At 45.7% G+C, this 23,673-nt stretch overlaps 1 protein-coding gene across 2 annotated transcripts; it reads left to right on the top strand.

Moving 5' to 3' along the window:
* The first annotated feature begins 3,651 nt into the window (after positions 1 to 3,651).
* RPN2 (ribophorin II) lies at positions 3,652 to 21,500 on the top strand. 2 transcript variants are annotated; one of them, XM_030963392.1, is made up of 18 exons: positions 3,652 to 3,693; positions 3,777 to 3,979; positions 4,900 to 4,995; positions 5,656 to 5,831; positions 6,654 to 6,729; positions 7,108 to 7,242; positions 9,277 to 9,453; positions 9,797 to 9,915; positions 10,270 to 10,375; positions 12,746 to 12,837; positions 12,966 to 13,080; positions 13,409 to 13,603; positions 14,109 to 14,195; positions 14,684 to 14,779; positions 15,906 to 15,981; positions 16,885 to 17,014; positions 18,648 to 18,732; positions 21,137 to 21,487. In XM_030963392.1, exons 1-17 carry the CDS (start codon positions 3,681 to 3,683, stop codon positions 18,697 to 18,699), a joined length of 1,944 nt encoding a protein of 647 aa, XP_030819252.1. In that variant the 5' UTR covers positions 3,652 to 3,680; the 3' UTR covers positions 18,700 to 18,732; positions 21,137 to 21,487. The 2 variants fall into 2 exon arrangements, with proteins under 2 accessions (XP_030819252.1, XP_030819253.1); XM_030963393.1 differs by lacking the exon at positions 18,648 to 18,732 and having other exon boundaries at positions 21,137 to 21,500.
* Positions 21,501 to 23,673: the final 2,173 nt, after the last annotated feature.

Genomic DNA, 23,673 nt, shown 5'->3' with positions numbered 1-23,673 from the left:
CCTCAGCCCAAAGCTGGGCTGGGGAGCAGGCTCCTGTTCCTTCCCAGCACTGGTGTATTGAGCCTAAAAAGGGAATTGTTGGAATCTTTACCAAAGAAGGAAGGCCAGCTGCGCTGCTGGCAGGCAGAGCTGGGGGAGGGATGCCACAGCCCAGCCCACAGGTCTGGGGGCTCACTCCCCTGCTTGTCCTGGGCTCCTCTTGATTGCACAGGGGCCAGATGCAGCCCAGAGGTGCTGCAGGAGGGCTGCTGCAGGGAAGGAGCTGCCTGGACCCTGTGCCTGGTGTGCAGCAGGTGTTGGGAGGCAGTGGGGGATGAGAGCTGCACTTCCCTCCATGGATTCACCCCATTCCTTCCCTGGCTGCACAAGTTTAAACAAGGTTCCCACAGGGGGAAAAGGAATCATACCCCAGCTTCTTCCCAGTCCTCCTCTGTGCTCCACCTTCCACCTGTTCTACACGCTCCCGCCTCAACTTTCCATCCTCCACCTTCCATCCTCATCTTCTACCCTCCACATTCCACCCACCATTCTCCACTCTCCATCCTTCACCCTCACTGCTCCCTCCCCCAAGCCCCCAGCACCAGGTGGAGCAGCAGAGGAGAGCTCTGCCCTGGGTGTGCAGAGACTTTGCACTGCCCTGCACCCCACAGAGGGGCCCTGGACCCTCCTCCCCAAGCTGGCAGATCTATTCCACCTCCTCATCCCTCTGTCCTTGTCACCACCACCAACCAACTCAAGCTCAAGCAGAGACAGGCAAGACACCCTGAGGCGGCAGGGCTGTGCCACCAGGGCAAATCTGCCCTGATCAGTGAGTGCTGCTGTGCCCAAAGGTCCCAGCAAGGACCAGCCAGAGGATCCGGGGGTGACACTCCCAAGCTATTTTACAATGAGGGATGGCAGCTCTTGATGGGCTGCAGGTCAAATTCACAGTTATTAGAACTTGGTAAATGTGGTTTTAACAACCATCTGGCTGTCCTTTTATATGCAATAACCATCCCATTACATCGAAATAAAATCCACATTTAAGGCTCTTAATTGCACAAATGGCCTTTAGCTCTATTTCCTCTCATCTCAAAAAAAAAAAAAAGAAAGAAAAAAGGAAAGGAAATGTCCCATTTCCATCTGTCATAGCAGAAGAATTTGGCTGAGAGTCTCCAGCCTCCTCTTGAGGCTGGGCTGATGCACGTGGAGTGTTTTAGCCCTGGGAGAAGGCACTGGGGCCAGCCAGGCTCCCCATGGCCCCTGTGGATCCTTCCCTGGGGCAGTGGTGGGGCCAGGCACCCTGAGGGGTCCCAGCACCCCTGGGGATTGTGTGGCCAGGGACTGGAACAGGGTGAGGTTAAAGACTCACCTGATAGCTTGAATAGAAGAGAAATCCATCTCACAAAGGGTGTTGAGTTAATTTTAGTTTGGCTTTGCTCCAGTTCTGGGCAAATCATCTTCTCCTCAGCCCAGTTTCTCACCAGGAAGGGCAATGGAATGGGAAATGCCATCTCAGACAGCCAAAATGTGACATTTGGTTACTGCAAAATGTGAGGTGACACAAACCTAACCCAGCAAAGCAAAAGCATTTCCTCAGACAAAACAGCAAAATCAGGCACGCCTATGCAGGATATTTTCTTCCTTCCCCCAGGAATGCTGACAGGATTTTGCACTCCAGAGGAGCTACATCTGCCAAGGGAGACCAGGACAGGAGCGACCCAGTGCAGGGCAGCATCTTCTGCATGGCAGATCCTCAAAGCTGTGCACTCCTGTTGTCTCAGATGTGTTCAGACTCAATAATTGGCGGATTTAGGTGGGATTGGTGGGTCAGCACTGTGGAAATCAACCTGTGGACAGCACACCTTGGCTGGGGTTTAAAAACCACCAGGGAGCCCTTCCAGAGCTGACATCTCCTCTTCAGTCTGGCACAGAGGGAGGAGCAGGGGCAGAGCAGGCTGATTCCTCAGCAGTGGCTGTTCCACACTGAGCAGCTCCTTGGTTCCTGGCTTGCCCCCAAGAGCCCTGTCCATGTCCCACCAATGTCCCCAGCCCCAGGGTGAACAGAGGCAGCAGGGTGGGTGTGCAAGTGGCAGCTGCACCGGCTCCAGGGGATCTTTCCTAGAAAACAGAAAGAACAAGTTCCCAGTGCCCTCTGCAGGAGGAAGCACAGCCCTTTCCCCCAAATTTTGGGGCTTTCCAGGAGGACAGTAAGCAGTGGGATGGGTGTTTGTCACCCATGGCTTGCTGTGGGAGGCCCATCTGCCCATCCCCAGGGGCTCACAGGGAAAAATGCCATTTTGCACCTAAATTTGTACATTGCTTTACTGAAGGAACTCCAGGACCCTGATAGCCTGGCCACAGCCATTCCCAAGAGCCACCTGAAATAATCACTGCTATTGACTCCCACAGGAAATCCAGCTTGGTTAAATGAGAGGTTTGGGTTGCGCCCAGCAGAGCTGGGGCTTAACATTACACTTGGTTTTCTGTCTCTTTTTATTTGGTACTTAAGGAAAAACAAGGGGGAAGAAATGAACAGATGGAAAACAAGATTCAGCACTACATGGCTTATGGCACAGGATTGTTGTCCCATGCACAGACTGGTTCCCCAGTCTGTAACACCAATTCACACACCAAGGGGAGGTATTTGGGTTGTTTTTTTTTTAATTTGCACAAAACAGGGAGCTGGGTGATAACCCACAAAAGGCTGGCTCCCTGCTCATCAAGACTTTGCCTTATTTATACATTTTAACAAAGCTATTAGCATTCATTGGTTGCAAATTACAGAACTTTTTGTTAATTAGTACTCAGTCCCCTACATGCTAAATCTTGTCTCATGCTAATTAGTCCACAGGCAGAGTTCTTCCCTCCATTGGAGTCCGGGGTCTGTTTGGAGTAGGTGGTCAATGAGTCAGGGGCTGTGATCTCCCACTTCCAAAATTACCTTTTCCCTCAGTTACCCTTCAGCTCCCTGACTTCACTGCTGGCAGCTCTCAGCCAGACAGCCCATGCCTCTTTTCCTTAAAACAAAAGACTGGAAAATCACAGAATCAGAACAGAACACAGATTGGAATATTGTGAGTTGGAAGGGACCCGTGAGGATCACGGAGTCCAACGCCTGGCCCGGCACAGACACCCCAACAACCCCACCCTGTGCCTGGGAGCGGTGTCCCCACAGCCAGCCTGGGCTGGGACCACTCCCTGGGCCTGGCAGGGCTCAGCACAGCTGCACACAGCCGCTGTGGCACGACACAGCCGCTTGTGAGAGTGACGGGCCGTGACGGGCCATGACAGACCGGGACAGCCCGGGCAGACCCCCACACAACCGGGCACTGCCCTCAAGCGCTGTCCCGCCGTGGCCCCTTTAAGGCGCCCCGGCCAATCAGCGCAGCCCACATCCCCGCCGGGGGCCGCCCCCGAGGCCCGCCGGGAGGCCCGTACCACTCCCACCACCCGGGGAGTAATTTCTTCCCGTGGCCTGGCAGCCCCGCCGCTGCCCGCCCTCCACCCGCTGTCTCACCCGCCCGGCTCGCTTCACTCTCATTCACAGTTTCTCGGTTGTCGTAGTGGGCAGCAGTGGAGCTGAGGGACCTCCGCATAATACACTGTCCTTCTCACCCCCTCCGTGGTATGATGGCGCGTTCCGGGCGGGGCGGGGCGTGGGGCGGAAGCGGCGCCGTGGCGCGGCAAGGGGCGGCATCATGGCGGCGCCGGGTGAGGCGAGGGCTGCAGGGCCGGGCCGGTGTCGGTACCGCGGGGATGGGGGGACGCGGGGTAACGCGTTTATCTCTCCGTAGGCTCGCAGCTGCGTCTGGAGGCGGCGCTCAGCTTCCTGCTTCTCCTCGCCTGTACCCAGGCCCTTGTCCCCAGTCATCGTCTCGATGCCCGCGACCTGGCGCGGCTGCGGGCGGTGCTGGAGCGGCCCTTCACGGACGTGCGGGCCGCCTTCTACTCCATCGTGGGGCTCAGCAGCCTCGGGGTGAAGGTGGCGGACGAAAAGGTGAGCGAGGGAGAGCCCGGCTGTCGCTGCCCGGGGGCGCTTTGCTGTGTGAGGGGTTGCTTCGTAGCAGTGAGCAACGAATTATTAATATAATATGGGTATATAGAGAGCTCTGCTTGGACAGAGCTCTGTGGAAGATGTGAAACATTTACAAAAGCGTTATATCCTTAGTAAGTACCGGAGTATCGCTGGTACTAGGCGAGTCTCATGTGTTATTTGGATAAATGGCATTTTTGTGCTGGCAGTAACGTGGCCCTGGCTCTCTCACACTCACTGCTGTGAATGGTGCCTTCAGGGCTCGCTGCTCCAGGGCCTGCTGTGATGTTACTGTGGATATCAATTTGTTTAACTGCCTGGTGAATAAGTTCCCTGCCTGTGGCACATTTGGTGCACTGTACTGTTAAATACAGCTCCCATTAGTTTGTTTCTGTTCAAGTACTGAATTCAGGAGCAGTTAAATTCTTGGTTATTTGCTGGTTAAAATGCATCCCAGCTGTCATTAACACAAATTAACAAACAGTCCCATTGCTTGCCTTTATGCTGTACCTGCTTGCTCCACTTTTCTCTCTGCACTCTTTGAAATTCTGTATTTGTATCCATTAATGACAGTGTGATGTACAGCTCACCTACAGAATTCCTGTTCATCTGTTCTCTGTCCTGGAAGATTTGCCCTACTAAATACACCTGTTAGACTTTAATTCTGAGAGGCTTTATAATTATACTCAGTTTAGGTTTGAACTACAGTTGCAGTAGGGCTTATGTGAAAATTTCTTATGTCTTTTAGGAGGAACCACCCTTGTTTCTGTGCAGCACTTGGCAGAGTAGGATTTGGGGGGTATAAAAATGCGCAGTGTTCATGGAATTGTCTTAGAGTATCATTTAAATCTCCTTTCAGTGGTTTAACTTCTGTTTCTGCACAGGCTGCATGCAAGTTCATCAAATCTCATGTGGACTCCAGCAGTGTTGAATCCCTCTTTTATGCTGCCCAGGCCATGCAGGTCCTGTCAGGCTGTGAGGTGAGTGTGGAGTTCTGCAGACAGATAGTACCAAGGAAATACATGCCTTGATATTTTTCTTGGGTTTATTTTATGCATAACTTTTGTTTTCTTTTAGTGGATTGTTCTCTGTTGTGCCTTAAGTAAATAAATGTTTGAGTGTGCTCTACACAAGGCAAAGTATAAATATGTAACACAAGTATTTGGTCTAGGGTAATTCTGAGGGGATGTTTTTTAATTAAACACCGGTGGCTAAGAAAAAAGGCAGCACATTTTGTTAGAATCCTCAGTACTGTGTCAATTAGAAGCTCTTTGTGTGGGTGACAGACTGTTTGGTGCTGTATACAGATGAAGAGCACCCTTGCTGAGCTGGGGTGGGTTACCCAAGCCCTCTCTGTCATCAGTACCCATTGGCTACTGCACAATGAGGTGATGCCACATGAAAAGCTGTAGCAGGTTACCAGGGTACATCTGAATGGATTATCCTGACTAATTGATGGTTGACAGCAAAACTTAAGGATTTAATCAATTAAACTAAAAAGTAATGAATGACAAAAGGATTTTCCCCAGAATTTTGTAGAAGTTCACCAGTCTAGTGTTGCTCCAGGAGGGAATCAGTGGTGATTTGAAGACCATTTTTTGTCATGTGTGAATCACTGTGATCCCTGTGCTCTTCCTCAGGTCACCATTTCAAATGAGACCAGGGAGCTGCTGCTGGCAGCTGTCAGTGAGGATTCCTCAGTCACCCAGATCTTCCACGCTGTTGGTGCCCTGAGTGGCTTTGGCCTTCCTTTGGCATCCCAGGAAGCCCTGAGTGCTCTCACTGCTCGGCTCAGCAAGGAGGAGAGCGTGCTGGCGTGAGTCTCACCCAGGAGGGAGTCATGTTTATCCTCCAGGCTGCTGGGGTTTGAATTAAAGACTGATTTACTGCTCAATATTTGGAATATAGATGTGGTAGAGTAGGTGCTGTCCAGTTCATTATTGTTTCTTGGGGGAAGGAAATATATGGGGGCTTGAGTTTTGGGTCTATTTTTGTATGATTTTGTAAATGAACTTATATATTCACTTTAGTTCAAGGATATTGGTCAGTAAAGGGATGGTATCCCAAAAAAGCCTCCTGTTAAAAGGACTGATAACAGAATTTTTACTTTATAACCAACCATGATTTTGTGTTGTTTATGGTTGCAGCAGTTTTAATGCTCTTTCTCAGCCCTCTTTGTAGTTTGGGGTGCCTGCACTGTGAGCTGGAAAATATGTGCCAGTGAGCTGAAGGAATCTTGGCATTTATCACCAAAAAAATTTGTTTCACTGTGAAACAAGAGAACAGAATGTCCCTTAAAGGCTGGGGAGGAAAGGGAAACTTTAAAACTGACTAAAAAAGTGGATTCCTGGAAGCCTCAGAGGCGAGTCTGGGATCTGTGCTCTGCAGGGATCAGTTTGTTCTCTGCTCTGCCTTTGAGTCCTTGCAGTTCTGATGCAGCTAAAGTGACACTCTGTAATGAATGCTAAGTTCACACTAAATCACTTCAGATTCATTCTCTTGAGTGAACTGAAGGCAGGAACAGCTGTTTTACACTTCATTGAGAATAGAAAATGCAGTTGCTTTGATTTAAATTATGTTTGGCTTTTAAGGAATGAATAATCACCCTCTTGTTTGGTTTTGTTTTTTCTTGTTGAAGAACCATCCAGGCTTTGGAGACAGCATCTTACCTGTCCCAGCAGGCAGATCTAAGTAGCATTGTTGAGGAGATTGAGGTAGGAACACACTGTGCTCTCTAATTACTCAGAAATTTGCTAGATTGCTTTAGAACTAAAAGATGTATTAATGTGAAAAACAAAATGAAAAACCAGCCTGGCTAATTGTCTGCCTGCATGATGTGGCTTGGCTTTCAACCAGATAATTCCTTGGACTTTTATCTGTTTCACAGACTGAAAAATAGACAATCCTGACATTTACATATAATTAAATCCACTAAAGGCTGGAGGATTTTCTTTCTTCCTGTTTCTAAATAACTATTACAAAATATATCATTGATTCCATACAGATAATTCCTAATTAAAGACCTAACAGCAGAGTTAACTCCTGTGGATCCACTAGAATGCAACTGAAATTTTAATAACTCTTTCTGTCAGGATCTTGTGGCTCTCTTGGATGACCTGGGTGGAGTTTACCTGCAGTTTGAAGAAGGAATTGAGACTACTGCCCTGTTTGTTGCTGCTGCCTATAAGCTGTCAGACCATGTGGGTACAGAGCCAGCAATAAAGGAGGTGTGTACCTGCCCTTTCCTTCCTTGCACACTCCAGCTCCCAGAAAGGATCTGCTCAGTCCCTGTGGTGCAGTGCCAGAGCTTGGTGTAACTGGGTAGAATTTCTACTGCAAAAAGTATTGAGCACACTCAGTGAAAAAGGACATTGTGGAGGCAATGCTAGGAAACAGAATCTAAGAGGAAATTCCAACTTAAAGATCACAGGCTGGATTTGTTGGTTTTTTTTCCTTTTTCAAGTGTACAGAAGGAAATTGCAAGTGAAGCTTAGTTTTTCTTTGTTTATTGAGACATGGTGTTGAAAAAACCCCTTATTTCGGAGTTTGTTCTGGTATTTGGCACTTGCAGCACTTTCCAGCATTTCAAGGTGTTTTGCAAATGTTATTTATCTGTGAGGAAATGCAGGCACTCCAGTTTGCGGTGCCCAAAAGAGAGACAACATTACCTTGTGCCTGCAGGAATCCAGATGAAAAAAACTTGTTGTCTAGGATGAAAGACTGCTGGAAATTTCTTTTGATCTTGGTTAACCTAGAAATCATTACTGCAAGCCATCCACTTGATTTTTTTTTTTCCCACAAGTTAATGGAGTTAGATGTACTTTGGAGTGAGAATGGCAGCTCCCTAAAGCACGAGCCAGAGTGGCAGGGTTAAGACAGAAGCCAGTGTAAGACATCTGAGTTCAGTCCTGGCTCTTTTCCACACTGCTGCCAAACAGACTAATGCAAAGTAATTTTGATGTCATTTTTGAGGTGGTGATTCTGCCACGTGCAATTCAAACTGTCAGCATCCAAATGATGCTTTAAAAAAAGACCAATTAAGGGAAATTGTTTAGTTTTTTTCAGAATTGTGCTGTCAGAAGTGCTGCTGTTGGGGCTTGAGGCTTTATCTCTGTTGAATTGTGAGATTGCCTTTGGAATGCCACAAAACTGTCTTTAAAAAGTAACATGTAGTATTTGAAAAATTAACTCCCTGTTTTTTTCCCCCCTACAAGTTCAGTGACAGGGTCAGTTGCTGATTAGAGTCTGGAGCAGTGCCATGCCCTTCACAGACATTAAAAACATTGCAGGATTTGCACTGTGCAGGAGTTTGGTAGCATTTGTCTGGATGCTTTCGCTAGTTGTGATGTTGTTTGGTGTTCACTGGCAGAAGAGTGAAAATTTTATGTGCAGTGTATTTCATTTAGAAATGTTCTTTGCAGGTCACTAACATGTATCCTTATTGCTTTATTTGAGATTGTCTTTGATTGTACTCATTCTCATTAGGATTTAGCCCAAAATCCTTGGTTTGGATCAAAGTCCAGGTAGCCAATCCCTCTGTTTTCCAGACTATCAGGGAGTGATGGAAGAAGCTGAATAATGAGGGGTAATGAATAATCTGCAGAGAGTGGTGCAGATGCCCTAACCCTACTGAGTCAGCCTGCAAAGCCAGCTGGGGGATGCTGTCCCACTCCTGCTCTGGGGAGAACAATGAGCTTTGGCACATCCCGAAGGCAGAGCTGGCTCTGTGCTCCTGGTGGTACTGCTTTAAACTTAATCCTCTTAGCTTGAGGACACTGCTGAGCCTGAGGGGATAAGCCTGCATGGGCCTAGGCTGGCTCCTTCCAGAGCCATTGGGCTGCTTTGTTCCCAGCCAGGACACCAAGCCTGGTTCTGCTCCGCTGTATGAGGACAGTTGTGCAGCTCTTGCAGCCAAACTGTCTTTTTGCAGCCACATGCAGACTGGGTAGTTGAGCTGTTGACATCTTTTTACTCTGAAACACATCATTTGCAGAGGTGGATCCATATTCTGCTTTTCCAAGTTCCTGAGACAGTTCCAACCATTGTGGTTGGAGCCTCCCAGCCAAGAATAAAAATGCACATGAAATTCCAAAGGTAGATAATTTTTGGGTTGCCTTATAATTTGAGCTGTTTTTGAAGCAAATGGAAAATTAAACAGTCTTTTATGAATGATGTTTTCATTAATAACATAATACTCAGCCAGTTTGCAATGTTGTGGGAAGCTGCTGGTGCTTATATGTGGTTGGCTTTTCCTCTTTCAGGATCAGGTTATCCAGCTGATGAATGCCATTTTTAGCAAGAAGAACTTTGAGACTCTCTCAGAGGCTTTCAGCATCGCTCGTGCTGCTGGTGCCCTGTCCCAGAACCGCTTCCACTTGCCCGTCATCGTTGTCCCTGACGGGCCTGCAGCTGTGTCTCATCACCAGCCCCTGCTCAGGGTAAGGCCTTAGCCCCACATCTTGGCTCAGTCTGTGGTGCTGTAGCTCTGGGCTTACTGAAAATGTAAGCTGATCACTTTTAGCTCTGTGGCTGAGGCTCCAGCAAATCTGGGATTGTAGTGCTTTTGTGAAGTGATTCTTTAGAACTTTGGTTTACCAGGGCACTGCCTCAAGAAGGCATGGTGTGGAAGTCAGCTCTTCACCTTCCCTCTTGTGATAGAAAGAACCAGGGAGGCTGGGATGCTGAGCAGGGGAGAGCTCTGGGTGTGTAACATAGAGTTTTCTGTGCTGCTGCATTCCTTCTGTGCCAAGTCTCACAGAAATGCTGGTTTTTCTCTCATAGCTTCAAGTGACCAATGTTATGTCCCAGCTACTGACTCAAGTTTCTGTAAAGCTTGACCAAGCCAAGTCTGTGTCTAGCAAAGCCACTGTCCTTCAGCAGCTACCATTTACTCTCTCTGGGTAAGAAAATAAGATTATTTTAGAGTAAGACAAACAGGTATTATTTAAGCAATGTTGGACTTAGTTTTCCATAAGTGTTTTTCCACCAGAGAAGTGTTTCTGTGATAGAAAGCTCAAAATGCTGTGGTTGTGTTTTGTTAGTGTAGACTGACCACATTTGGTGATGCTGGTGAATTTCTGGTTTTTTTTCTTTTGAATGGGAGTGGGAAATTCCAGTGTTCTTTTGACTTTGGTCAGCTTTGAACAATTCTTTTCCTGCTGCATTTAGCAATGTTAGTTTTATGCTGTGTTTGTTTACCTGTTTAATGTAGCATATTTGGAGGCTTCTTGACACCTTGGGTTTTTTTGTTACAGAGATTTCTTTGAGCTGAACTTCATGAATGTGAAACCTGCTAGTGGATATTATGATTTCTCTATCAGTGTAGATGGAGATAAGCGATTTATTGCTAATAAAGTGGAGGTGGGTGTACTCTTTGATGTATTTTCATTCTGTGCCTATTCACTGAAACAGCTTTTTATTTATACTTGTGAAAGATGTTGCCAGTTGTATGGAATTTTTATCACATGCTTTTCTATAATGCTTTGGATTTTGACTCAGGATTATGGCCAGTAACCAGATTAATACATGATCAAAAGGGATTTGTGTGAATTTCAAACCTGTCTTATCACTTAGATGCTGATCTGACAGCGTATGAACAAAGGTTAACAGTGGAGGTGTTTATATGGCAGCCCTAAGTCGATATGCAGGAATGATTACCAGTGCTAGTTCTTCAGAGCATTCCAGAGTTGAGCCCATAAATCTCAAGGCTTGGTTGTCAGTTGTCTGGGGATTGCCTGCTGTGTGGAAGCTGAGCATTTGTTGTTGTCTGTTTGTATAAGCTCTAGAGCCCTACAAGAGAGTCAAGGGAGTCTTTTGGCATTTCCAAACTCTGTAGATGGTGCAGATTTTGTAGTGGAGAAGCAGTGACCAAAGCAGATGAAGTCTTCTTTTCATGCATACACAGCTCTTTTTTGGTGGCAAAAGCTCTTAGACCACACCTTTCTAAAGAGCAGTTTTATATAAACATTTGGAGTTTTCCTTTCCTCAAGTTTGTTACAGTGACCTCTCTGACTGCTCATGTAGTCGCCCGAGTGTCAACAGCTGAGAATGCTCTTCTCCAAAGAGGTCCATTCCCAGGGTTAATTTTTGCCCTCAATCACCTATTTAAGGAAACAATTAACATTTCAAGTCTTCCAACATATTTAGCTTGAAGTGGAGGAAGACACAACAGCTGACCTTTACTCTGAGTATCAAATTGGCTCTGTCAGTGGAGCACTAATGGCCCTCAGGGGTGTCAGAAGGGGCTGGATTGTCCTGCTTAAGCTGGGGCTGGCACAGGGAGGCACTGGCAGGAATGTATTAGCTCCAGCAGCTTTGTGGGAACTGCTGCTAATAAGACACATTGTTATGGGGGAGGACTGCTGGGGAGCTGCTTTTTTCCTTACTGTTATTAGCATTAATTGTCCTTAATGCACCATCGTTTTGACAGTAATGAGCTAAACCAGTGGGTTATTACTCAGGCAGAGACTACATTTCCTGGCATTAAAATATTTGAGAGATGTTTGTGTACTGTGCCGTTGGGGGGGGCTGTGTGCAGCAGCTCTGAGTTGCCTCCACACGACTTTTTTTAAATTAATATTTCTTAGTCCATCTTTCTTTGCTCCTGTCTTGGAACAAATGAAGGCTTTGCTAAAGTTAGCCTGAATCATCTGCATGTTAATGGGTCCATTTTTGGAGGTAGCCTCTCTCTTAAATTACACTTTTTGTTGTAAAGGAACTGCCAAGATGATTGTGTTTGAAGTCTGACCTGAATAGTCTAGTTCATGTTTTTATATATTTTTCCTACAGGTTCTCTGTGAATTATTTTTCAGGCTGAGGGTGTGGGGCTGGCTCACATGAGCAAACCTGTAATAACAAATTGTAGTATAAGATGAAAAATGTCTTGGCAATGAAACTTCAATTCTCTAGAGGAGCATTTGTAAGCTGTGAGAACAAATGTGCTAATTAAAAACTACAGACTGCAGTAACTGCTTGTGTTTGAGAGAAGAATTGAAATCAGTCAAACTCACTCGGCTCAGTGCCTGAATGGGCTGTGGTTTGGGGCTGGGGAAAGGGCAGGAAATAATTTCTCTGCTTGGGATTTATACTGCACTTAGCACAGAGGAGTGAGATAAATGACAGGGCGTTATTGGCTGCCCTGCACTGAGGGGTGAATGCTGTGACTGCAGCAAAGCTTGCTGGACAAAGTGCAGGTCTGCAGGAATGCTTTGGCATTTGCCTGCTGGTAATAAAGTCAATGGAAACCTCTTGGGCTTTAGGAGCCAACAGAGGCAGAACTGTTGCTGTCCAGAAACCTCTTGTCTCAAACTGCTGTCCAGAAAGCAGAAGGACACATGCACAGGCAGTGTGAGTTGTATCATACATGATGTAATCTTTAATAGCTAGCTTCTGCTAGTTCAGAAGGAAAACTAGTTGGATCTGGGCAGTTGGACTGTTTCATTCAAAACAGCTCTCTCAAGGACAGCTAACTCCAGCATGCCTGAGAAGTTGGTGTCTGCAGAGCTGGCTGCTTGTGCAGGGAGGAAGGGGATGGGTCAGTGACTGGTGCTGGAGCTTTGCCAGAGGAAAATTGCTGTAGATCCTTTTGTGCAGGTTAGGCTCTGACTTGGCTTAGTCATAAGACCCTCTTTGGGGAAGAGGGGCTGAAGAGCTAAAGCATCTGCAGTGAACTTGACCATAATTGGTGTATGTACAGTGCTCTGAAGAATTGTCTATTGTGTTTTGTTGCAGCTGAAAGTAAAAGTTTCCACAGAAGTGGGGATTACTAATGTAGATCTTTCTACCGTGGATAAGGATCAGAGCATTGCACCAAAAACAACCAGGTAAAACAGCTTGGGGTGTGTGATCCTGGAAAGGCAACCCTGACTCTAGACTAGAGCCTTGGTTTCTCTGAGCACCAGGCCTTCTCTTGCAAAATCACCTCAGTTCTGTGTGGCTTTTTCCCTCCTAGGGTAGCTTACCCAGCCAAAGCCAAGGGCTCATTCACTGCTGACAGCCATCAGAACTTTGCTTTATCCTTCCAGCTGATAGATGTGAACAGTGGAGCTGAACTCATTCCTCACCAGGTTAGGACAATTTTTGTCATTGCTGTGTTACCAAGATGTTCCATCATGAAGCATCTGAGATGACAGTTGCTCTTGAAAAGATTTGATAGGTTTTGAGAAGCGTTATGTTTCTGACATGTACTGTGAAGATCACTGATCTCACTAGCTGGGAGATTCACTTGTTTTGTCTGTCTGTTAAATGAAACCTCTCCTGGCTCTGGTATTGTGTTATGTTTAACTCCACAGATTAAATGCACATAGCCCTGTAAAAGCACACTTCTGATTTCTTTTTTTTTTTAATGTAGATTGCTGTCTGAAAAGTCCTTGAATGTTACAATCTTCCTTGCAGACTTTTGTTCGACTTCACAACCAAAAGACTGGCCAGGAGGTGGTGTTTGTTGCAGAACCAGACAGCAAGAATGTCTACAAATTTGAACTGGATACCTCTGAAAGAAAAACTGAATTTGACTCTGCCTCTGGGACCTACACTCTTTACCTGATCATTGGAGATGCCACTCTGGAAAATCCAATCCTTTGGAATGTGGTATGTGGCTGGAAGTGGGGTGATGTGATTTTGTCATTACTGACAGTCTGACAGGAGGGCATGGTGCAGGCTTGGAAGCAAAAAGCTCAAATGTTTTGTTCTTTTTAGTGAACCACAATACTTTTGGCCATTTGTGGGCTCTGAGGTTTGCTGTTCGTTGCAAGTTTTACGTAAACATCAAAGCACGACAGGAATTAATATTAATTTCATCATGTGGTGGTGCAGAGACTTCAGAATGGGTTTGATGCAATTTCACAGCAGGCTCTCAAGGTTTAACCTCTCTGTTCTTTCTCTGCTGGAAATAAGTCCAATTCTTAATGACGGGTGATTGATATTACTGCCCCTGTTTAGTAGAGGTTGCTTTTTAAAGTATGGTGTCTTTTTCTCAATTTCCTTTAAAAATTATGTAAGTTGTAGATTGTCACATAATTAAATAGAGCACAGTAATGGAATATGTTTTATGCATTTAGATCTAAATGCATGAAGCTGCATAATTTCATTTCAGGCTGATGTTGTGATCACATTCCCAGAAGAGGATGCACCATCCACAGTCCAGTCCAAGAACCTCTTTGTTCCCAAACCTGAAATCCAGGTACAGTCAAGATTATATGTGGAGATGATGGCTTGGTGTTATGTCTTCTCATCATCATTTATTTGTAAATAATGTGATTAAAGGAAGAGCTGCTTTTAATGGAAAGAAATTTGTTGGAGTTCTCTGATGTATGAATTAAAAACCTGTGTGTTCTAGCTATGAGAGAGCAACTGGTGTCAGTGAAAGGACTCAAACATGAAAATTTGGCCAGGTAAGCCCCACAGAAAGGTCTCTGTTTAATTCCAGCCATCTGGGCTGATGTCAAGCTAACCAGTGCTTCTGTGAGTGCAAGGAAAAGTTAGCTGTGCAAGAAATCAAACATGCAGGGACTCAAATAGACACTGTGCTAAAGAGTCAGCCTTTGCCTTAAGAAGAATGGCTCTGACCCAGAGGAACCTCTGAGAACAGCACTAGGGCTGCAGCTTGGGAGTAGAGGAGCTGCTCTGTTGGAACACTGCTGCTCATGAGTTGGTTTTATTTATTTGCAGCACCTCTTCAGGGAACCTGAGAAGAGGCCTCCCACAGTGGTCTCCAACACTTTCACAGCACTGGTTCTCTCCCCACTGCTTTTGCTGCTCATCTTGGTGAGTGAACTGGGTCACAGAAGCACAGCACTTCTCCCATCCAGTCAGAGTCACTTAGGAGGTTGAACAGCTCAACTTCTTGCTAAAACTTTTGGTTAATCATGACAGGCACAGCAGTGCTGGAGTCACAGCTAGCAGATGTCAGTGCACCGCACTGGTCTGGTTTGGTTTTTTGAGGTTATAGTCAAAGCAGAATGACACTGCTGCCAAGTTGAAGTAGGTGGATGAGTTTCTTCAGTGTGCTTCAGCTGGGGATGGTGAATAACAGTGGGCAGATTAAGTTAAAATAACATTAGACTTCCACAGGAAAAAGGCAGTTATTCTGCCTCACATGTAATAAATCCATCACAAAATCTGTGTTACTTAATCCTGTCAGATTGAATTCCCATTTATGGGCATTTGAGTGTCTGTAGTTGAAACATCCCCTGCTACTCACTGTATCATCAGGTCAGTGCTTTGGACTTAATGCAATAAAAATCTCACTGAGACAAGTTAAATTATTCCTTTTTTGGAAGATGAAACTGGTTCTAACAGTAATTTCCCATTAGCCAGTCTCAGTGAAAGCTGGCATTCAGGCAGTCATGTCCTCTGGTCTGTGGAGTTCACAGTATACAAGGTGATGACACTTTAATGGAAAAACTTACTGTTGCTGCTCCTCTTTTCCACCCTTAATGCTTTTATCTTTTGTAGTCAAAAACTGTAAGTGTTATTATGAGCAAACATCTTGTATCTACAGCTGTTCTTTGGATTAGTCCAAAATGAGAGCATTACCCTTTTTAAAAATTATTTTTAATGAAAATTAATTCAACTGGGTAGAAATAGCAATGTCTATTTCTTTTTCACTATTTAAATTTGGTGCAGTCTTCTCTCATCAGTTTAAGATATTTGAAGAACTGCATTAGGGCAGTCAGAAGTAGCAGGAGACATTTTCACTAGAGGAGCTCAACAATGCTGCCTTTAGCAAAACTACTGCTGTCTTCTCTTGCAGTAGTAAACAAGGGCCTCTGTAGAGAATACACTGGATTCACTGAAGATCTTAAACAGGCTTGAAAGATGTTGAAGCTTAAAATAAAAACTTGTGTTTACAAGGCTGTTTAACTCCAATTTTGTTTCTTTTCCTTTTCAGTGGATCAAGATAGGTGCCAACATCTCCAACTTCAGTTTTGCTCCCAGCACCATTGTTTTTCACCTGGGACATGCTGGTAAGTGTCAGAGGCTTTGTGTGTGTTTGACCTCCTCACCTGGGAGTTAGAGATGAGAGCATGTGGTTAATGGGCTTGTGGTCTATTAACTCTAATGACATAACAGCATAACACTTGTTCTCTTGTTTCCATCTGCCTTCCTGCTTTTCATGATTGTTAATATGGTGATAAACCTGTTTTGGCCATCAGCTTATAACAGCCATCATTATCCAGGCCCCTCTCTCACTCCATTTATCTGTACTTAATAGAACTTCTTATTTCCAGAGGTCACACTTTATTGCATGTTTATCCTCTGAGAATGGGGAGATTCTGTGGGGATTGAGACCTGCAGGACTCTCAGCAGTGAAAAGCTACATCTTTTCTTTAAAGCTCTTCCTGTAAAAGCACTTCTGGTTCTTTGGCTGAACCAAATTTTTTCATCCCTTTTATTGTGCCCTTGGTTACACAGTTATTTACTGTCTTGGTAGAATTTCAAAAACATAGCAGGTTGGGAGAACATTTAATTGATTTCCAAATGTCACTTTGTTTCTCAGTCCAAGTCAGGTTACTTGGAAGCTTTATAAAGCTGTAAGCCCTTACAGATGTGTGAGGTTAATATCCCCTATTGAAATCCAGAGTATCCTCTTCTTTTTAATAGCCCTTAATGTCTATAATATGTCCATAATTCTGCCACAGGAGAGTTGGTTGCAAGCTGTCAGTGTCACATTTTCACTCCAGAATGGGAACCCAGATGTCTTCATTCCCTGGCAATAATGTGTGGTCTTTAGAGCTGTCATTCAGAGCTTCAGAGATGGGATAGGAACCAAATGCTTAGGCCTGGCAGCACAGTTGTTCCGAGGATGACAAATGTTGGTCTTTGAAATGCAGTTTCAGCCATGGGCTGTCTCTTTTTTTTTTCCCCAGCAATGTTGGGACTCATGTATGTCTACTGGACTCAGCTCAACATGTTCCAGACTCTGAAGTACTTGGCCATTTTGGGTGGCATCACATTCCTGGCAGGCAACAGAATGCTGGCTCAGAAAGCTGTGAAGAGGTAAGGGAGGAACAGAGCTTTAACATCAGTGGGGAGGAGGTCACAGGGTGCTGCTGTGTGTCAGTGACCACTGCTTTGGGCTCTTGGACCTTGTGTGTGCTCAGCCCCATTCCCTGCCTCTTGTTCTGAGCAGGGCAGTGAGGGGCTGTGCCCAGGGAGCAGCTCCTGCACAGAGAATTGGCCATGTGGCATGTGCTGAAGGAAGCTCTTGGAATAATGTTAGATTATGGAAGCCACTATAAATGTGGAGGAGGCCCAACTATTTGGGAGCTCTGCTTGTGATAAAGGTTTTAAGAGGAGGAAGGTAAGGTGGGAGTAAATTACTGCTGTGTTCCTCTAGCTAAGGGGTGATTGTAGGGAAAAGGGAAGCAGCTGCTTATCAGCTGTGCAGCAACAGACAAGAGGCAGCAAACACTGGCAAAGCCAGGGAAAATTCTGCTAGATATTAGAGATACAGCATTCCTTTCTGTACTCGATTGGATTGATTCTGCACACCTGTGTCTTCTGCCACACAACGTCTGGGGACTGCCCTGGTGTGGGCAGCCAGCAGTTTGCTGACTCAAACTGCCATGGCAGTGCCTTGGTTAGAGGTCACACCTCCATTTCTCCTTTACTTCTGCCACAGACAATTTCCATATGAGACTTAAGCTTTTGTACTAATACAGCATTTGACTTTGAGGATGATTTACTGACCTGCTTTGCCATCACACCTGTGCTTTCCTTACTTTCCCCTTTTTGAGCTACTGGATACCTACCTGCATAGATATCCCTGGGGTCTCACCTTTTTGATTACACTCTATTAAAACCAGGACAAGAGCTGTAAAAAAAACCCATAGAATACAATTTTCAGGAGGGTTGCATTGATTTCTTTTCTTTAAAACATCTCTACATTTATGGCTGTGTCAAGGAGGATGATTAATGTAATTAACCATTTTCATACTGTCCTCCCAACTTCCTCAGCCTTGCTCCCTCAGATGTCCAGCTCTCTCCACTGGCATTTTATTGTGTTAGCATAACTTCCTATGGGAATTTTGTTGCCCCTGGGACTGTTATGTCATTTAATAATGTTTCCTTTTTCATTGAAAGAAATCTTGTTATTAAGTGCAGATTGCCTAGGATACAGATTTGGGGGAAAATAATACAATGAAGCAAATTTCTAAGTGTCTTGGCTTAACCAGGGCTTCTGTTAGCACATAAATGCAGGTGGTTGGTTCCTGCTTCAAACCACTGCAGGGGGTGTCCGTGTGCTTTTTCACTGTAAATGACATGGAGCTGCAACTACAATGGCAAATTTGAAAGTAAAACTTCTCTCTGAGGCTAAAGTTAAACCCTTTGTACATGACTTTAAAGTTCAAAAAGACATGTTCTTGTGAAGGCAGTGCCTGCCTGTCTCAGATGCTGGAGTGCAGTGACAATTAAGCAGATTGCACTTTGAGGCCAAGCTGTGGAGGCCAACAGCAGGCATGGGAAGGAGAGGGAAGGGGGCTGGCTCTATAAACCAGCTTGTTACAGAAGTTACCAGAAGGCCTGGTTTTGCTTTTTGCATTTCTGTCACTGGGTCTGGCTCCTGAAACAGGGCTGCTTTCTTCCTTCCTGTCTTCTCTGAACCTTTCTCCCTCTCTCCTTTTGGCAGGATCGCTGCAGAGCAGAGCAGTAGGTTGGCAAAGTATAGAACACTGCGGTAAAAGGGGGTTTGCTAGTGACCAGCTCTTCAGGAAGTAAGGGCCTTTTTGGATTTTGCCTTTCCCTGGCCATGCTGCCTGTTTCATTTCACCTCATCACTCACTCCTTTGACAAAAAATATGTGAGCTGAAGCTGCTTCCCCCAGCATTGCTTAGTGGGCTTTAAATTAGTCCTTGAGTGCCCCGGCTGCAGCTGGGTTGGGCATATTAGCAGGATGTGTTCTCTGAGACTAAATTGCATTTGTGTGATTTCCTGAATTATCTGAAGTCTGTGTGGTGATATGTGCACATGTAAATATGCTGTTGTGGGCATCAAGCAACTCTCAGGTGATGAAATAAAATTATTGCTCCTATAAATAAATTATTGGCAATGTTGGCTGGAGGACACCATGGTGAAAGTGGCTGACACTGGGGCTGTTCCCACCCTGCTGCTGGTACTCCCTGTCCCCACCTGCAGTATTCTGGCTGTGCAGCTGCCAGGCACTCTGCCTGCTGAATTACATCCTGCTTTGGGGTGGTGAGAGCTCTGTGCAGCAGAGCCAGGTCAGCACCACCTCTCTCAGCTGAGAGCATGACCCAGTCCCGGGTCACCCTCCCATTAGACTGAACTGGCCATGATGGCTCAGGCAGCAGCAGCTCCCAGCCCCCTCCATTCCATTCAGTCATGTGCTGGGTCTCCATTGCCCTTTGACAGGAGAAAGCCCTTTGTATCCTTTCATTCCCAAAGGTAAGGTCCCAGTTTGCTCTGTGCACTGTGGTGTAGGGGGCAGGAGTTCTGAGTGTGTGTGCATGGGGGCTTCACTCCTTGTTCAGTGCACTGGTTTGTTGTGGGGAAGAGGAAGAGCTTGTGGGGTGGGTCCTGTGATGACACAAAGCACTGTACAATGTGCTGCACAAGTACATCTGAGCATCAGCTTCCCCTCACATCCACAGTCAGTGCTCCAGGCATGTGGGGAGTTGAATGGAGCCCAGTTTTTGTGGTGCAAATCAAAATCAGCACTGGGAGGTTGTGCCACACAAAAGGTGTGCACTGTGCTCCTGTCTGCAGATCAGGGAGCGTGCAGGATGGTACATGGAAATTACCTGTGGAAAATTTGGCATCATGTCCCTCAGAAAAGCACCCTTTTGCTGTCTTTTCTCTCCCTGGAGTTTTTTGAGGTACTTGAGCACAGAACAAGCTACAGCAAGTTATTGGAGAGGAACTGGAGGTTGCTGACACTTGTCCTTTTGCCTGCTGTGTTTGCTGTTCAGGCTCCTGGATGCTTCTCTTTAACATCACTTTGGGCCAGTGGTTTGCAGCTTTTTAGTGGCCTGTTACCAAGTGCCTCATGAGTGTTCTCCACAGCCTGCATGTTTCCTGTTTCTCAGCCTGGTATTTTAACTCCTTCATTCCTTATGGGCTGTAAGTAATCCTAGAGGATCCTGGACTCACAGGCTGGTTTGGGTTGGAAGGATCTTAAGGTCCTCTAGTTCCAACCCCCCTGCCATGGGCAGGGACACCATCCACTAGACCAGGTTGCTTAGGGCCACATCCACCCTGGCCTTTAACAAATTCCAGACATGGGGCAACAGCAGCTGCTCTGGGCAACCTGTGCCAGTGCCTCACCACATTCTGAGTTTAAAAATTTTTCCTAACATCTTATCTAAACCTGCCCTCTTTCAGTTTAAAACCACTGCCCCATCTGCCTGTATAAAACATCCCTCTGACTCCTTTTCATAAACCCCCTTCAAGTCCTGCATGGCCACAGTGAGGCTTCCCTTGGGTCTTCTCCAGGCTGAGCATCCCCAACTCCCTCAGCTTTGCCTCAGAGCAGAGGGGCTGCAGCTCTCTGAGCTGTCTGTGGCCCTAAGATCTTGCAAATAACTTAATACCCACAGACCCTAAGTTAGATTTTGCTTCCATGTGCAGTCACAAGCATTTTCCTCACAGCTGAGTTTTCTGATGCCCCTGCTGTGTCAGTTAGGAGTGTCATGCCATGTGTGCCTGTGTGGCATCATGGAAGGCAGAAGGACCTCAAAAGGTTGGGTTGGCTGTGCTAACCCTGCCTGATCTTCCTGGGGAGATGAAGATCTTTGTGTTAACATGGACCAATGATTGCCAGCAGATGGATCAGCCCTGTTAAAAGGACAGGTTAAGGTACTTGCAGGCTTTGCCTTCAGCCTGGGTTGTTTTTTCTTTGTTCAGTTCTGTCATGTAATAGGCACATTCATCCCTTTTGCACCAGAAATTAATCTCCATTTTCTCTGACCAGTTCCATGCTCCTTGAAATCCATCCCCCATTCCAGAGCAGTACTGGTTTATCACTCAAATAAGCTGCTTTGGGGAAGTTTGTCCAACAAGCTGCTTTGAAAGGGAATGAGGGGTCTGGGGACATTTGTACTATACAAGCAAGTGCTTTGTTCCCTGGAAGAGTTAATATTCTTTTATTTTTCTTTCCAGGACACAATAGTACCAGAAGAATGGAAGAAATGTGGAAAAACAAAGCAAATGCTTTCAGAACAGAAGCAAATAAATAACTGAAAGGCCAGAAGAACGAAGGCAGAAGATAATTCTTTTTTATATATTAAGTCAAATGGGTGCCAGTTAAACTTTTTTTAAAATCTTTATTTTCATCATTGTGTTCATGCTACTGGAGTGCTTTTCATATGAATCTGGAAAATCTTTTCTTCCCTGGATCCTCTCCCCTTCTCCCAGGACATTTGAATTTCTTTTTGAGAAAAAGGAAGAAGAAAATGCAAATCTGCTTTTTCCCCAGGTGCCCTTTCCTCATCCTAAAGATTTGTGAATAAAGAGGAGGAAAGGATGGTCCTGAGTGTTGTGTTTTAGCTGTCTCAGAGGCAGTGACTGGAAGCTGGGCTCACATGAGAATGAAATGAGCTTTTTCTGGTGGGTGATTTCGTGTGTGAGTCATTGCTGAGTGTGAACTTCCTGTTCTTTCATGTCCTTTTCCTGGGGGCTGTGTTTATTGGGGGGGACTTCCCTCCTGCCTGGCCCTTGGGTGAGGCTGTGGCTGCCTTTCTCCACTAAAGGTTTGTCTCTCACTCCAGGCTGTGCCCAGCTGCTCTGGGCCCTTGGGATCAGCCTTGTGGCAGCCAGCTGTGCTGCTGGAGTGCCTGGCTGTGTCTGACCCAGCAGCTTTGGGGTTCCTGTGGGGGCTGCACTTTCTTTCCAGCCTCTGGCAGTGACCTTCTCACTCCAGATTGATGGAGGTTGTTGCTTCTGCTCTCCTATGAAACCACAGCCAGGTGTGCTGTTTGCCATGTGGCCGTGTTTGAGTTACTCAAACTCTAATTTCCCACCTAATTACTCCCTTCAGGACCACCAAGCAGTGCTGAGGCAGCAGATTTGAGTGTTTCTGAAGGACTCACAGGTAGTAATAACCAAAGGCCTAAATCTCCTCCTGATGAGCAACTTTCACTTGGAAAACTTAACAGTTGCTCCCTCCCCTGCTCCTGTGCATCCTGTGTCAAGGATAGGTGCTTTAGAGGCCTTTTGGCAAAGGAACCTTATCAAAGTCTTCTGGAAATCCAGGAAAATTACATCAGCAAGCAAGCATGTGGCTAGAGGGTGTGGGGCTGAATCCTCCAAAGCATTTCACGTGTGTGAGACATGACCCCACTTTATTAAATCCACCTTGTGTGTTCCCCGTGCTGTTGCTCACACTTAGCTCACTGTTCCTGCTCTTTGTAGCTGTTCCTACCTGCTGCTGCAGTGTAAACATTAGGGTGGGCCCACAGAGGTTTCATGAACTTCTTTGGCCTCCCCTGCACTCCTTCAAACACCAGATCTCAGGCTGCATTCAAGTCCTCTGGGACTAAAGGGGTTTTAGACAAGAAATAACTAAGCTGCTATTCATAGTCATTTACCCTGAAATATTTTTTTAGCCTTGTATTTTGTTACTGCTCACTTAGCAGCTTTGTTTTGTAACTAATAATTTCTGCAGATGCTTTGTGCTAGGACAGAACTTTCCCTGTGCCTATAGAGCTGCAGCATTTTATCCAAGGAGAGCAGGGATGCAAAAGGAGAATCATGGAGTGCCCCTGTGCTGTGTCTTCTCTAAGCTTTGTGTGTTGCTACTGATTGTACTATTTATGGATTAGGAAAGATTGTATTATTTTGGTCTTCTAGTCCTCAGATATTTTTTATTTGCTTTGTTTTTATATTTAATCTCCCCAAGTTTGAGCATTTGTTTCCTCATTTTGAAGCAAACTGAATCTCCAAAGGAATCTCTTTTATTCCAAATAGCTACACTCACCCATCCATTGAATCACACAGACTTAATCACCCAAACACTTTCTAAAATATTTTTGAAAGGGTTTTGATTTTCTTGGCAGTATCCAATCCAATGTTTGCATATGCCTTTTATGCCACTTAACAGAGTTTAAATTATTTTTGCCACTATGTCTTCTTACTGCTTTAGGAATCTTCTTCACTTTTGTAATTCCTTTCCTTGGAGGGAGTAAGTCTTAATGGCTTTGAGTGTGTTGTTACAGAATATGTTTAGAAATCCATTTTGGACCAGGCTACTCAGGTGATTCTTCTGTGTATTTCTGCACTGTGGAGCAGAAGGATGGCTCTGGCAGCTGCCTGCCCATGGAAGGACAGCAGTTATCCTTTAGTGCTCCTGCTGCTGTCACAGCTTCACTGCTCTCCCTCAACGTCCTCTCAATGTTCCCCATCCTGCTGGGTGCTTTGTAACACCTCCCTAGAGCTGGAATTGTAAAACCTGAACAGGGCAGCTGTAACAGGGAGTTGGCATAAGGATGAAATCATTTCCATGCACACTGGAGCCTCCTATCCTAAAACATGGCACCTGAGGAAAAATGAGACGGTAACTGCTGCAGACTTACATGCAACTGTTGGAGTGCAAGGAGGGAAGGCTTCCTAGGCCTTAACACACATTTATATTGTGATATGTATCACAATATGTGATGTGTATGTATATTATATATATCATTGTGTTTCCAGCCTGGTGG

Source organism: Camarhynchus parvulus, chromosome 20 (genome assembly GCF_901933205.1).
Source record: "Camarhynchus parvulus chromosome 20, STF_HiC, whole genome shotgun sequence".
Classification (NCBI taxonomy): Eukaryota; Metazoa; Chordata; class Aves; order Passeriformes; family Thraupidae; genus Camarhynchus; species Camarhynchus parvulus.
The sequence above is the reverse complement of the archived record's forward strand: the minus strand, read 5'-3'. Positions and strand labels throughout refer to the sequence as shown.

Excerpts from the sequence above, each read along its gene's own strand:
- RPN2 (XM_030963392.1), top strand. Across the intron at positions 10,376-12,745 it reads TTATTGCTAATAAAGTGGAG|CTGAAAGTAAAAGTTTCCAC; the intron begins GTGGGTGTACTC and ends GTTTTGTTGCAG. Across the intron at positions 14,780-15,905 it reads TGCTTTTGCTGCTCATCTTG|TGGATCAAGATAGGTGCCAA; the intron begins GTGAGTGAACTG and ends TTTCCTTTTCAG.